A 15969-nucleotide genomic window follows, 5' to 3' on the forward strand; every position below is an offset into this window, starting at 1 on the left:
AAGGCAAATTTCTGCACATCTATCCTACGTAAGAGCAACCCTTTGTTCCATTCACTAATCTTGTTGCCCTTCTCTGCACTCGTTCCAGCAGCTCTACATCTTTCTTGAAATAAGGCCTCCAGACCTGTATACAGTACTCAAGGTGTGGCCTGACCATTGCCTTATACAAGGGAATAATCACCTCCTTATCCCTGCTAGAAAAATTCCTGTATATCATTGGCAAGACACCATGAGCTACTCTTGCAACCTGTCTGCACTGCTCAGAAAACTTCATATCTGCCTGCACAATTACCCCCAGGTCCTTTTCATTCTCTACCACTGTCAGTGTAGTACCACAGAGTTGATACGTTGCTCTGGGTTACTGTTTTCCATATGTAGTACTTTACATTTGTCAATGTTAAACTTCATTTGCCATATCTCAGCCTTTGATCTGCTCAACCTTTCGAGATCCTGTTGTAGCAGCATAGCATCAGTAGTGTCCTTAACAACCCTGCCAACCATTGTATCGTCTGCAAACTTGGACATTAAGCTTGATATACCATCATCAATATCATTTATAAACACAGAAAGCAACAATGGACCCATCACTGAACCCTGAGGGACTCCACTAATAACATTATTCCACGATGAGCAGTGTCCATTGATTACCACTCTGTCTTCTCCCCTCTCAACCACCCCTTTATCAATAGCAGCAATTTGCCTCCAATGCCACACTGCTCCAATTTGTGCAGCAGTCTTCCATGTGCAACAGTATCAAAAGCCTTTCTAAGATCCAAATATATAATTCAAAGTTATTCCCGGCATCCAATTCTTTTGTGACTGCACCATAGTATCCAATCAAATTGGTCAGGCAAGACTTCCCTTTAACAAAACCATGCTCTGTCCGAGCTTTAACTGAAGTCTTGTCTAGATGACCCTGCAGTGCCGCCATTAATTTTCCTGGAACAGAAATTAAACTCACAGGTCTATAATTACTTGTCAGCCTTTGATCCTCCTTTGTGAATTGGGGTCACATTTGCACTCTCCAGTCTATGGGTACCTCCCCTGAGTCCAAAGAAGCTCTCATAATTATGGCTAAACGTTTGCTTACTTCCTTTGCTGCCTCCTTTAATATAACTGGATAAATCACATCCACCCCGAGTGCTTTTTTTATATTTATCCTAAACAATTTCTCCTACATTTTCCTCTCAGTTATTACAAAATCATCTAGCTCACTGCCAGAGTTTACTTCACCTCTGGCATTCCCCTTCCTGAATAACTCATGTGTGAATGTAGATGCAAAATACTTGTTTAGTCTGTTAGCCATCTGAGCAGGATCCTCAACTGTTGAACCATCAATATCCAGTGGACCAATCTGATTCATCCCTTTCATTCTAGAGTTTACATAGGTAAAGAACTCTTTTCTGTTTTTCTTTGCATCCTTTGCCAAGGATTTCTCATAATCTGCCTTTGTCTGCCGAATCTCCTTTGTGACTTGGTTACAGACCAGCTTATATCTATCATAGGCTTCCATGTCACCCATTAATTTATGTATCCCATGCATTTTTCTTCTCTGCCATATGTCTCATTCGTTATCTGACATCCATTTAGGCCTAAACCCTGAACAGTATTTCTTAGTTGGTATGTAACGCCTAGTAGCTTCCAAGATAAGTTCTTTGAATGCTTCCCATTTTGAATTTGCTGTTGGTAACATTATCAGTTGGTCCCACTGTATAGAATTTAAATACTATCTCAGACCATCATAGTCGCCTTTACGAAAGCAAAAACTCTTCCATTTACACCTGATGGTAGTTACCTCTTTGAGTAAATCCCACTTCAGCACACTGTGATCACTGCCACATAGTGGTTCCTTTATCTGCAGATTCTTAATGCATGAGGAATCACTACTGATAATCAGATCAAGTGTATCACTCCCTCTAGTTGCCTCCCGGACATGCTGATGTAGAAAACAATCATCCAATAAATCCACAAAAGCCTTGTTAGTGTCTGAGTGCCCAACCCACAAATTCCAGTCAATATCTGGGAATTGAAAGTCCCCCATTATAAGACTCTCTGATTTACTGGCCCACTATTTCCATGTACAGTTTCTTATTATATTCATCAGAGTCATTGGGCCTATAGCACACTCCTACTCTCAATTTTGATCACCCAATGCTTAGTCACACTGAACTGACTCGACATTGCACTGTCCAGCGATGTTGACTGGTTTCGCTTCCTTGGATTTTGTGTTTCTTAACTAATAGTATAACCCCTTCTCCATTTCTATCCTGTCTATCCTTTCTGTAGATGTTGTACTCCCCAAATTCCAGTTCTGCATTTCTTATATCTGTGTGACACCACATCTCTGATATCCGAACAATATCTGCCTTTGATGTTTTGAGCAATGCCTCAAATTTATCAAATTTATTTACCAAACTCCTCGCATTTGTGTACATGCAAGTATTCATGTACCTGTTCTTTTTCTTAGCTACCCTAACACAACCCATGTGTTTACTTGTACTGCAATGACTCCAGCAGTCTCTGAAATATCCTGCATCTTGTTTTCCAGGCTGCTGCTCATTCCAATAGAAGCAGTGCAAGAATCACTTTCATCTCTGCCAGTTTCTACTGTTAATCTATTAGGCCTTGTATCCACCCCAAGCTAGCAGTGTTCCGACCCACCTAACACTTCCTCAATAGCATCAGCAAATATTCTTGCGCCCTTTCTATTTAATTGTATCCCATCCCTGTAGAAGCAGTCTCTCCTGTTAACAAGTACAGACCAGGCTGAAAAAAATTCTACTCCTTGAGCCTTGCAAAATCTTTCCAGGGCCGAATTGATTGACAAGGCTCTCATCATATGCTCCCTTCTATCGCGTGTGGGCAGAATTGCAGACACTTTCAAAATCAACCATAATTCACGTTTTTTTCAACAGTGACCTGTACTTGTTAATTAATTTTGTGCCCTTAAAAGATGATATCCGCTCTACAACGTCATCAACCTTTGCCCCTGGTAGACATGCCCTGGTCCTGTTCCACCTATCCTTTTTACATACCATGTTCTCCGTTTCCCTGACAAGAGTCACCAACGGCTACTAGTTCCTGTGGGAACAGCGCATTCTGCCTTGGGGGTTGCCGCTGTGTTGCGTGATGACCAAGTCCAAGCTTTGGTGTTGATGTGGGCAGCTGATAGCTTGATGGGCCCCTCATTTTAAATCATTCGGGGGAATCCACCCTGTCCTTCAAGCTCTCATATAGGCCCATAACAATGCTGAGAGTTGTCACCTGATTTCCTTACATCGCGCACACACACACAAAGGCATCCCTCATGGCAATATCATATACCATACCCGATTGCTCCACAAACATCAAGCAAGCAGTGCATTTTAAAAGGCTGTTTTTCAGAGGGCATCTGCCCCTCTCGGTTCTTCCCTGAGCCATAGGACTCCCATTAGCTTGAGCCTTTTACTTTGCTGCTCTGGTCTGAGTCATGATTTCAATTTCAGTGCAAAATTATAACCCTAAACCTGTATACCAACACAGTTATAATGCTAGATATATTTTTCAGTATCGAGTATTATCTACGAGTTCCGTTTATATAACTTCCATATCAAGTTATGTATTAATTAATTATGTTACGTTTGTAAAATCGAAGTCGTTATATGTATTTAGTTAAAAAGTACAATTTAATTGACAATGAAGTTTAACAAGATTAATAGATTTTACTGATTAATTGGCAATGTTATATTATATACTATAGTATACTAAGCTAACGCTATCTAGTTCGAGATATAACGTATCGTATAACAGTGGGGGCAAGTTACGAATGGGAAATCTACGGACACTTAAGTATTAATTAACTTACAAATCTCGCTGTCTCAATTCAGAATAAACTAAGGATCCTGACTAGGTCTATAAGCTATTTATTGAAAGTAATTTAGTATAACAATTGGTCAATAATGCGGCTAAATATGGCTAAAAACGTCTTGTTCATCAAAGCTGCAACTTGTAACACATGGATTTTATACCCTTACCGATACTAAGGAATACATACAAAATCTCTGTCTAAGTTAAACTTTAAACTAAGTATCATAACTAGGAATATAAAGGTACTCTAGAAAATAAGTTAATATGCAAATTTAAGCTAATATAACAGAAAATACTTCTCTATTCCAGGAGCAGTAAAACTTTGCCTACACTGGGCTCATATAAAAGACTATTGTACAAATCAATGCAATGTGGCATTAAAGGACAATTGCTGCTATGGATGAAAGGATGGTTGAGTGCGAGAAGACAGATAGTGGTAATTAATGGACATTGCTCTTTGTGAACTAATATCATTAGTGAAGTCCTCCATGGTTCAATTTTGGCCCATTGTTAATTTCTGTGATATTGATGTGCCCATTGTTATTTTCTGTGATACGATACATATCAGGTTTTAATGTCCAAGTTTACAGATGATACGATGGTTGGCAGGGTGTTTAATGCAGTTAATTCTGTTGCAGTAACATACAGCCAGTAATAACTGTCTGTTACTGCAACAAGATCTAGAAAAGTTAGGCAGATGGGCAGAGAGATGGCATCTGACGTTTAACATTGACAAATGGAATACTGCATATGGATAGTGAAAAATGAAAAAGAATTGGGGGTATTTGCACAGACAGATAAGACATTCTCTGAGCAGTGCAGACATGCTGCCAAGACAGCTCATGGGATTTTGTATACTTGAGTACTGCATTCAGTTCTTTAGGCCTCATATTAGGAAGAATGTAGAGCTTCTGGAATGAGCACAGAGAAGGCAATGAGATCTGAGGGGAACATGGGTGCTCTTTACATGAAAGTCTTTAGTTCTGCAAATTGTAGCATCTGGAGATTAGGTGCCTGTGAGATCATCTGATGGAGGCATTTAAGGCTTTGAATGGATTGAGCAAGCTCAGCACTGATGAATTCTTCCTGTTGCTCAGACTTGCACATGGGGAGGGGCCACAAATTTGTATTGAGGAAAGATGGAAGGTTGCCTTTAGTCAGTGGGTGGTTGATTGCTAGAATAAAATTCCATCTGTTGTGGAAGTTGATAGGCTTAAAAATTTCAAGGATGAACTACACATATTATGGAGGGGATGAATAGGCAAAATGGAAGGTTTTTTTTTTTTTTTTTTTGACTAATGCTGTATACTGTCAATTTATTTTTTGCATAGAGTTCCTTTGTGATTGTGCTATAGTAACTAATCAGATTGGTCAAGAATGATCTCCCCCCTTAACAAATCTATGCTCTGCTTCCTGTATGACTGCATTCCTGTCAAGGTAATCTATTACCCTCCTTGTCTGTCTCCACATTCCCTTTTTCACTTTCTCCTTATATGGAATTTTTCCTGCCCCCATGAGAGATTCTGGTACCTAGTGCATGAGGTGGTAGGTTGTATCCGATTACTATTACAGGCGGGCCTCGATTAATGCGATTAATTCGTCCCGCGAGCGCATCGCGCAAAACGGAAACGCGTTAATCGAATATCATAATCAATAGGAAAAATTATAATTGGTCCTTGACCTTCTGGAATGTCCATAAAGAATTTTAAAAATACCTTTTAAATAACTTTTTAACTGTATATAATGTAAAAGATAATGAAAATAATTATGGAATTAAATGTTTATTGCATAAAACAGCGGTTCTTAAACTGTGCGCCGCGGAATATTTTAAATTTTCGAGGGAAAATTTAGACCGGGGTTCGAGCCCGTCACCACTAAATACGGAGGATGCGGAAAGGTCAGGGAATGACCACCGCATATCCCGGAGCAATATGGCCTTAGTTGCTAATGCTCCTAAAAACCAAATAACAACAACTAAATGAAACTGTTAGGTATTTCTTTTGGTCTGGGTGCGCCTTGAAAAAATTACTGAGACATTAAAGGCGCCGTGAACCGAGAAACTTTGGGAATCTGACATAAAATACACAATGAAGAAATTACTGTTGCGGAAATATTTGAACAGTGTTGACTTTCTCTTTTCATCAATCAATTTCCGATAGCCGACAACAATCTTCTCTGGGCCCTGGAGAATAAATATCGCAGAGAACATTAAACCTTTTGTTTGAGGTTCTATGCGATACGAAAGATTTCATCTAATTCTTTTACCGTTATCTCCTTCGTGGTAACATTTTCATCTGGCTCATTTAAAAATTTGAATTTTTAAATGTAAGTCTGCATTGACTTTATTAGCACGAGACAAACACGTCTTCTTCCGATGGTTGATGGAACACACCGAGGCGAGCAGCAGGCAAACGTTTGTTTATTGACCGTAGGACTCGCGGTAAGCTTAACGCGCGATTCAAATCTTTTTCAACTATCGCATAAAAAAAAAAAAAAAAAGAGATCGCGTTAAGTGGAAATTTGCATCGTGTAAAGTGAAAAGTGGTATCATTTTTCAAATAGCGTTAACTGAATATCGCGTTAATCGAACTCGCGTTATGCGAGGCCTAGCTGTATTATTGTTTCTGTTGGTTGAGAAACTCTCTTACTAGCCTACAGGTGTCAAGGATTACGGCTTTCTGGAGTTTCGTGTAAATGTTCTCTGTGAGGCCTATTGTCTAATTTCTTTTGGAGGCTCTTTGGCACCATGATTGTGGTTGACACAATAAATCAAGATGGTTGTTACTTGTTCCATATGTCATCTCCTTTTGATTTCCTGTCTAATTGGTTCCGCATACTTCTGATCTTTTCCTAGTGGGTTTTCTGGAGGCTGCCAATGTTGGGTCAATCAGAGAGATAGCCTTTTCCTTCTAGCAAGGTGGGCAGAAGCAGCAGTGCATAGCACATGCTTCTTGATTAGACAGGGGTTCGAACCCGTGACCACCAAATACGGAGGATGCAGAAAGGTCAGAGAATGACCACCGCATATATTCCCGGAGCATTAGAAATTGCTAATGCTCCTAAAAACCAAATAACAACAACCTTGTTGATAAGGGTTATGTCTGGTCTGTTTTGCAGGATTGTCTTGTCCTTTACAATGGTTTGGTTTCAGCAGTACAGCTTGTAGTGTATTGGGGTCTCTAGTACGGCCTGGGTGGGGTTTTATTCGTGTAATACCATACAATTTCTTTGATCAATTGGTATTTCCTCACTAATAGCTTCTTATGTATTATCCTAGCTACCTGGTCACATCTACAAGTGTACTCCATCTGGGTGATCATCTTGCGGCGATGAGTTGGATCATTTTTGAGGCAAGTTGGCATTGTCAACACTTGTTATCTGTCACTCTGGTTCCTTTGCAATGTATTTTCTATAGTTCTGGGTGTTGATTATCTGGTCTTGGATGGCAGGCATGAATCCTTCAGTCTCAGGGAAGAGCATCCCACTCGTGAGCCATGTTGGAAGCCATTTTATCTATGTAGTCTTGATGGAGGTCATTGTAGTGTCTACCATGGAGTGTCTTCTCTGCCAACCCCTCTTAGGTTGAATGGTACGTGTCATGTCTATCTTTCTTATGACCTGGTAGAGTGCTGCTGTGTTTTTATGGAAGTAATCCCTCAGGTTAGCTATCGCTGTCTTCTGTTAGTATTAGTAATGGCCATATGTTGTAAGGAAGCCTAATACTTATGCTACACCAGCAAAAAAAAAAAAGAGAGAGAAAGAGAGAGTAAAATAATAATAAAATTAAATAATTAATAAATATAAAAAGAAATGGACTACCTATGCATTTTCCTCCTCCTGTAGGTAATTATCCAGCTGACCTTTGAATTTGAATTTGCCTTTAACTACTGCTACCTCTCTCTCCAAACTGTCAGCCTCAACCACCCATGTAGGTAACTCATTTCAGTAATTTATAACTCTCTGGTAAAAATAACTTTCTGCAATCCAGTCTGAACTTCTCTCCCATAACTTGAATTTATGGGCAAAATATTGAATTTATGGTCAAAATATTTTAATTTTCCTGTAAAAATTAAATATTTTAGGTATAAACTTACCACAAATTGATTTTACAGCTTCAAGTTATTCAGTGTATGGATGTAGCTGAGCAATCTTTAACAGCCCTAGAAATGCTTTCCAGAAGACATAGTAAAGCCATTCTTCATGCTGTAAGTATGAATGACTTTAAAATAAGCTAGATAATAAAGTAAAAATATTAAAATAAATAATTTATAAATGTCTGCATAGATACAGAACCAAAATACAAGTTAATGGGGCACCTCCATAGCCAGGCGGGCAGGAGCAGCAGTGCATAATACACACTTCTTGATTAGACCGGGGTTCGAGCCCATGACCACCAAATATGGATGATGCAGAAAGGTCAGGGAATGACCACCGCACATCCCTGGAGCAATATGGCCTTAGTTGCTAATGCTCCTAAAAACCAAATAACAAACAAACAAACAAACAAGTAATGGAAATAATTATAACTATGGAAAATCCAGCTAAAATTGTTTGGAGTGAAATTTTATTTTCTTTCAATAGAAAAGAGAAGGCAAATTATACTGATTTATTATTGTTATAAGAAATCAGTGTAGAATCTAGGAAGCTAATAACAAGAAGTGATTATTGGTAGTTGATAATAGCAAAGCAATTGGTAGTTTGGCTTGACTAGTTGTTTTGAGGAATGGTTATTTTTAGGTTTTTTTCTGAAATTATTTTAAAAAATTTCTTCTGAAATTTAACTCTGAGAAATACCTAGATACTTCTGGAGAACCTCCTTTCTATTTCTTAAATAGATGGCAGAAAACCTTAATATAAGCCTGAAAAGAGGAAGAGCTTGGAGTTTCAGCATTTGCTGCATGCCCATCCAGCTCATGTCTTGCAACCCTGTTTCCCCATTTATGTTCCTTGACCCTTAAAAAAAAAAAAAAAAGTTCAAGGACCAATAAAAAAAAGAAGAGAGGAAAAAAAAAAAAAAAGATTCTACCATTACTAACATTACATAAGTCCTACAATGATAAATACAAATGTAATGCTTTCCACATATTTGGTTTAGTTTCATTCCATATGGACTAGTTATCCTGGAAAGGTTTATCCTTCCCAGGATATTAAAAGAGAGATTTAGCCTTTCCAGGATAACCAGTATTTTTTAACTTATGAAATGAAAAGGCAAGAAACTTGTTGCCTGTCCAAATAGATTTAATATGTAAATAGATCTAATGCCATTTGATCCAACTATACGTCTATCTAAGTAAACTTCCATCTGCACTTTCACTCCTGTTACTTCAGTGGTTCTCTTGCACCTTCATATAAAGGTAAAGTTGATTTATTAGCTTCTTTCCCTCTAACACTTGCATCGATCTTGTAAATCACCTCCTTTTGTACCCAATACATTCCATCCATTGCCTTCTTTGGTAAATCACGTATTAATACCAGATACATTCCCTTAATGTCTCAGAACCTATGATGCTTGATAGCCTACTCCTATTTTGTGTTGCCCTTTAACACTCCCTTATTGGACTGGTATTTTTTCCTTCTTCTTGGAAAATTGTTTCTATCCAGAAAATGCAAATCCTTTACATATCCTTTCCTTTTTTCCAAAGCAGTAACTTACCCCCTAATGCCACACTACAATTTGAACAAAAGTATTTTATGTGGAACAGTATTGGAACTTTTTTGAAATCTAATATGTCAGAATTGTTTTCATGCAGTTCCCTTGTTACTGTGTCAAGTATCCAATCAGATTGGTCAGATAAGATTGTTCCTTAACAAATCCATGCTGTGAATGATGATCCCGCATTCCTTCTTAAACTTGTGACTCCATTATTTTTCTGGAACAGAAGTCAAGCTCACAGGTCTGTAATTACTCTTTTCACTTTTGACCCCCCCCACCCCTTTGTGAATTGTGGGGATACGTTCTCACATGTCCGGTCTATAGAGACCTCTCCTAAATCCAGGAATGCGCTCATAATTATTGTTAAAGGTTTGCTGACCTCATTTGCTGCTGAGGTCTCTTTACATCCAGTTTCAGCAGTTTCTAATTCCTTTCAGTTATAACAAAATCATTTAACTCCTTGTACTATGATACATTTCTCGTATTCCTATCTCTAAAAAAAATTCTTCACGTGTGAATATAGATGCTAAATATCTATTCAGTTTGTCAGCACCCTGAGGAGGATTATCAACTGATATACCATTCACATCTAGTGGACCAATGTGATTCATCCCTTTCATTCTAGTGTTTACTTAAATAAAGAAGTCTGTTGCTTTTCTTTGCATTCCTTGCCAGATACTTCTTGTAATCTGCTTTAGCTTTCCTAACCCACTTTGTGAATTGATTGCAGACTACTTTATACTTATTGTAAGTTTCTGATAATTTATAAGCATCCTATGCATTTTTTTCCCCTCTTCCACTAGTCATATTCCTGACTATATGTCAGATGAATATATAGTCAGATGAACTGATATCAGTTCATCTGACATCCATTTAGACCTGAACAGTATTTCTTATTTGGTAGTAAAAGCCTAGTAGCTTTTATGATGACTTCTGTGAAAACTTCTTATTTAGAATTCATTCCTTTGTGGCATTATCAGTTAATCCCACCGAATAGATTTTACACCTATCAAAGACATTATGGTCACCTTTAGTATTAGCAATGGCCACATGGTGCCAAGGAAGCCTATAGCTTATGCTGCACCAGCAAAAAAGAAAAGAAAATAATAATAAGAAGAAAATTTAAAAAATAAATAAAATAATAATAATTAATAAAAGAAAAGGAAATAGACAACCTGTGCGTTTCCCTCCTCCTATAGGTAACTATCCAGCTGACCTTTGAATTTTCCTGAACTGTCAGCCTCTACCACCTATGTAGGTAACTTATTCCAGTAATTTATAACTCGCTGGCTAAAATAAAACTCCCTGCAGTCCAGTCTAAATGTCTTCCCCATGTAACTTGAAATTATGGCCGCTCTAGTTTTAGAATCATTTATAACCATGAAAATTTCGTCCTCGTTCATTTTACTTATGCTTCTCAGAGCCTTAAACACCTCAATCAAGTCTCCTCTAAGGTGCCTAGTTTTCAAGCTCTGCAGTCACATATTCAAAGTCTTTCCTCATATTGATGCTCTTTTGCCAATCTCACCAGTTTACCCCTATTTGGACCTTTTCTAGAAGCTCAGTGTCTTTTTTTACGTATGGTCTCCATACTTGAACACAGTAATCCACATGTGGTCTAATAATAGCCTTATATAATGGGATTATAAAGTCCTTATTTCTACTAGCAAACTCGATAAATCATCGATAGGACACCATGGGCCTTCCTTGCAGCGTGTCTACAATGCCTGGGAGAACTTCATGTCTGACCGTATTGTGACACCCAAGTCCCTTTCCTCCACTACTGGCTTTAGTTCAACTCCGTCAAGCATATAAGTTATTTTGGGGTTACTGTTCTGTACGTGTAATACTTTTCACTTTGCTGGATTAAAGCATGGCTGCCATTTTTCTGACCATCCCTGAAGTCTATCTAGGTCACTCTGAAGAAGCTCTGTTTGGTGGTGATCGTTAACTACTCTACCAATCTTTATATCATCTGCAAATTTAGACATCTCTATCCCTTTATCAATGTCATTTATGAAAATCAAAAACAACAGTCGTCCTGATACTGATCTTTGGGGAACCCCACTTCTTACATCAACCCAATCTGAGGAATAATCATTTATCACAACCCCTGCCTCCTGCCATGAAACCATCCTGTTATCCATCGAAGGATTTTCCCTGCGATTCCAACCTATTCCAGCTTATAAAGTAACCACTCGTGGGATGAGTCAAATGCTTTGCTGAAATCCAAATAAACAATATTGAAATTATTCCCTAAATCCAGCTCTTGAGTGACCCTGTTAAAATAGCCAACGAGATTAGTTAAACATGATTTCCCTTCAGAATTCCATTTCTATCTGAATGATCCTGAATTCCACCCTTCATCATTGCCTCTGTGATTTTCCCTACTACTGAAGTAAGACTGACTTGTCTGTAATTTCCTACTTCAGTCTTAGAACTGCCTTTATGTACTGGAGATACATTGACACTTTTCCAATCCAGTGGAATCACAACTCGGTCCAGTGATGCTCTCATAATTTTCCTTAATGGTTTGATGCACTCACTTGCCATCTCCCTTAAGATTACAGGATATATTAAGGAGCCCCAGGAGCCTTACTCACCTGTAGGCTCAAGTTTTTTCATTAAATAATCATGTGAAATTTCAATATCATTAATTACATATTTTTCGACTTCACTCCCGTAATTTTTCATTGACATAAAGGGTTTTTCTTCTGTAAATATAGATGCCAAGTAATTGTTGAGTTCATCTGCAACATCAGCTGGGATATCTAATACTATCCCACATTCGTTACAGAAGGGTTCGATCTGGTTTGTCCTTCTCTTTGCGGCCCCAGGCGCCAAGCGATTTATTAGTGACTAAGCGATTCCCAGCGATATATAGAGCGTTCAAAAAAATATACAAGTTGCTTTAATTTTCATCGTTAAATTCCCTTTATTTTTTGTGAAACAGCTCTTTATCTTACAATCAGTAAGTGAAGACACAGAAAGGAAACTCACCTTTCTTATTTTTTCTCATATACTCACCTTTACTAACCTAACTTACACAGCCGCTTGGTCACTAAGAGGCACTGCTCTTGCCTCCACGTGGCGGGGCTGGTAACCTGGGAGAGGAAAGTAACACTCCCAGGGCCAAAAGAGCAAACATGAGTAGTAAAATAACTACTAGTACTATAGGGCTTCAAGAGAAAGCCCTACCAAGTAGTGAAACAGAAAACACCAAATCAAAGAGACAGAAGACAGATATGGACCCACCAAAAATACCAACATTCATTGTCATACATGCGACAGGAGATCAGAAATTAGGACGTATGTCTCCGTTTGTTATTCAGAAAACATTAGAGGGTCTAGCGGGATCTCCCAAGTCAGTTCGACGGCTGAGATCTGGAGACATACTAGTGGAAACAGAAAATCCCAAACACTCCCAGAAGTTACTTTCAACAACAATTTTTGGAAGAATGCCAGTTGTAACACCACACAACACACTGAATTTTTCCAGAGGGGTGATCTCAGAGTGGGACCTCTTAAATGTGTCAGAGGAAGAGCTCACAGAAGAATTAAGAAGCCAAGGAGTTACAGGAGTGAAGAGAATTAATATCCGAAGGGATGGAAATATAATTCCAACAAGAACCCTTATCATAACATTTAATACTCCAAAACCTCCAGCAACAATCAAAGCAGGATATCTGAACTGCCAAGTACAACAATATATACCAAATCCACTGCGTTGTTACAAATGTCAGAAATTTGGACATTCACAAATGGCATGCAGAAACTCAGCAACCTGTGCAAAATGTGATTCTAAAGAACACGAGACTACAGTTTGCTCTGCCAACATCTTGAAATGTACAAACTGTAAAGGGAACACCCAGCCTACTCAAAAACGTGTGAAAAATGGAAACAAGAGAAACTAATTCAGAAATACAAAACAGAACACAACACAACGTACCAAGAAGCAAGAAGAATAATACAGCCACGACCTACAAACAAGCCAACATATGCACAAGCAGTAATCCAATATAAATCAGTAGAAGTTCAAACCGAAATTTCCATGATGCCAAAAGAATCATCTACTGGACTGAAGGCACAGAAACAAGAGAAAACAGTGAATACCTCAATTTCTCTTCACACAGAACAGATATCCACAAATCAGCATCACAACGAAAACCGACCCAAACTTATAAACACCAAAGAAACCGAACAGATGGAAATAGGAAAAATAAACACAACGGAAGAACCAGTATTAGAAATTTTCACAGAAGAAGATATGGACATGGACCGGCCAAACTATCCTAAAAAAGATAAGACAAAGCAGAAGAATGCTCCCTTTCGGAAGCAACCCGGAAGCCCTAGAAAAACCAAATAATGGATCAGTTCATCCAGTGGAACTGTAGAGGACTACGTGCCAATTACGACGACGTCCAGTATTTAATAACACAACATACGCCAATATGCTTTTGTCTACAAGAGACATACCTTAGACAACAAGACACCCTTTCAGTGAAAAATTATAGAATATATAGGAAAGACAGATTAAGAGAAAGGTCAACACATGGAGGAGTAGCCATCTTAGTCCATAACCACATCCCAACCGAACACATACCTTTAAACAGCAATATAGAAGCGATAGCGGTAAGGATAACACTGAAATTTAGGGTAACCATCTGTTCAGTGTACCTTCCACCAAGACCAGATATATCATTTGAGGAAATAGACCAACTAATCTCCCAACTCCCATCACCTTTCTGTATAATGGGAGACATGAATGGACATAGTCAACTGTGGGGAAACACTGATATCAACAGACGAGGACGGATAATAGAAAGAATAATAGACCATCATAACCTTTCTCTACTCAATAATGGCAAACATACGTATTTTCACTTTCCTAGTCGTACAGCCTCAGCAGTTGATCTAACTATATGCACGCCTTCCCTTCTACCAGAATTAAAGTGGCAAGTAATAGAAAACCCATACAGCAGTGACCACTACCCAGTAATCACCATACTGACCAGAAACTCTCCTTGCCATCCAAACCGACCACCCCGCTGGAAAATAGAAAAAGGTAACTGGGAAAAATTTAGAGAACTGGCAATATTTAATCCACAAATCATCCAAGAAACATCGGTCGATGACGCTCTGAAGCACGTCACAGATACCTTAATACAAGCAGCCGAACAAACAATACCCACAACCTCAACCCGTTTTCCGTTGCACCCAAAATCCTGGTGGGACGAAGATTGCATGAAAACAAGAAGACAACAAAACAAAGCTTGGAATAAGTTCCGGAGATAATCTGATACAACGGATAATCTGATAAAATTTAAGCAGGCACGAGCACTAGCCAGGTATACACGGAAACAAGCCAGAAAAACTTCCTGGATCCAGTTTACTTCCTCTATAAATAGAACAACAAACACAAAATAATATGGAATAAAATAGGAAAAATGAATGGGAAGTATAAAAACCAACCATCCCTAGTATTACATTGGAATGGACAAAGCATTACCGAACCATCAGAGATAGCTAATATATTAGGTGAAACGTTTTCTAAAGTATCGTCAAAACAATCCTACACTACTGAATTTTTGACCTATAAGGAGAAAACGGAAAAAAACAGAATTAATTTTAATACTAAAAGGATTGAACCCTACAACCAACCAATTACAATACATGAATTACGTCAAGCAGTATCACAAACAAAACCAAGTGCAGTTGGACCAGACAACATACACTATGATATGCTTAAACACCTAAAGCAGAAAGAGATAGAAAACATCCTTCAATTGTACAACCGCATATTTCTAGAAAACCAATATCCTGAAGCGTGGCATCACGCAATAGTATTAGCTTTCCAAAAACCCAATAAAGATCAGAAGGACCCAAACAACTATCGTCCGATAGCCCTCACAAGCTGCTTATGCAAAGTACTAGAGAAGATCATCAACAAAAGATTAGTCTGGTTTTTTGAGACAACTAAGTGGTGGTTCACCAATATGCAGTGTGGGTTTAGACAAAATCGATCCACATTAGATCACCTTGTACGAGCAGATATAAGAGATGCATTTTTAACCTCAAAGCACATGGTTACTGTATTTTTTGATATAGAAAAGGCCTATGACACAGCATGGAGACATGGTATATTACAAGATATACACGATGCAGGATTCAGAGGACATTTACCACTATTCATTCAAAATTTCATGAAAAATAGAACATTTCAAGTTAGAGTACAAAACACCATGTCAAAATCATATCAACAAGAAGGAGTTCCCCAAGGGTCTGTACTGAGTGCCATACTATTCTCCATAAAAATAAATAGCATCACAAAACAACTACCACCCGCAGTGTCATATGCACTATATGTAGATGACTTCAGTATCTCATATCAAGCACAGAACATGGGAACAATAGAAAGACAACTACAATGTGCAATTAACAACGTCGATCATTGGGCCCAGAAAAACAGG

The 15969-nt window shown here is 38.4% G+C and overlaps 1 protein-coding gene across 3 annotated transcripts in view; it reads left to right on the forward strand.

Annotated features, from left to right (window-relative positions):
• ctrip (E3 ubiquitin-protein ligase ctrip) overlaps window positions 1–15969 on the forward strand; it is an 894611-nt gene that overhangs the window by 336426 nt on the left and 542216 nt on the right. For all 3 annotated transcript variants that reach the window (XM_090377644.1, XM_090377653.1, XM_090377662.1), the window contains one exon: window positions 7959–8051. In XM_090377644.1, coding sequence (XP_090233770.1) covers window positions 7959–8051 — 93 coding nt within the window. The remainder of the gene's footprint in view (window positions 1–7958; window positions 8052–15969) is intronic.

The sequence above is a fragment of the Mastigoproctus giganteus genome, chromosome 1 (genome assembly GCF_048544385.1).
Source record: "Mastigoproctus giganteus isolate SK-2022 chromosome 1, ASM4854438v1, whole genome shotgun sequence".
Lineage (NCBI taxonomy): Eukaryota > Metazoa > Arthropoda > Arachnida > Uropygi > Thelyphonidae > Mastigoproctus > Mastigoproctus giganteus.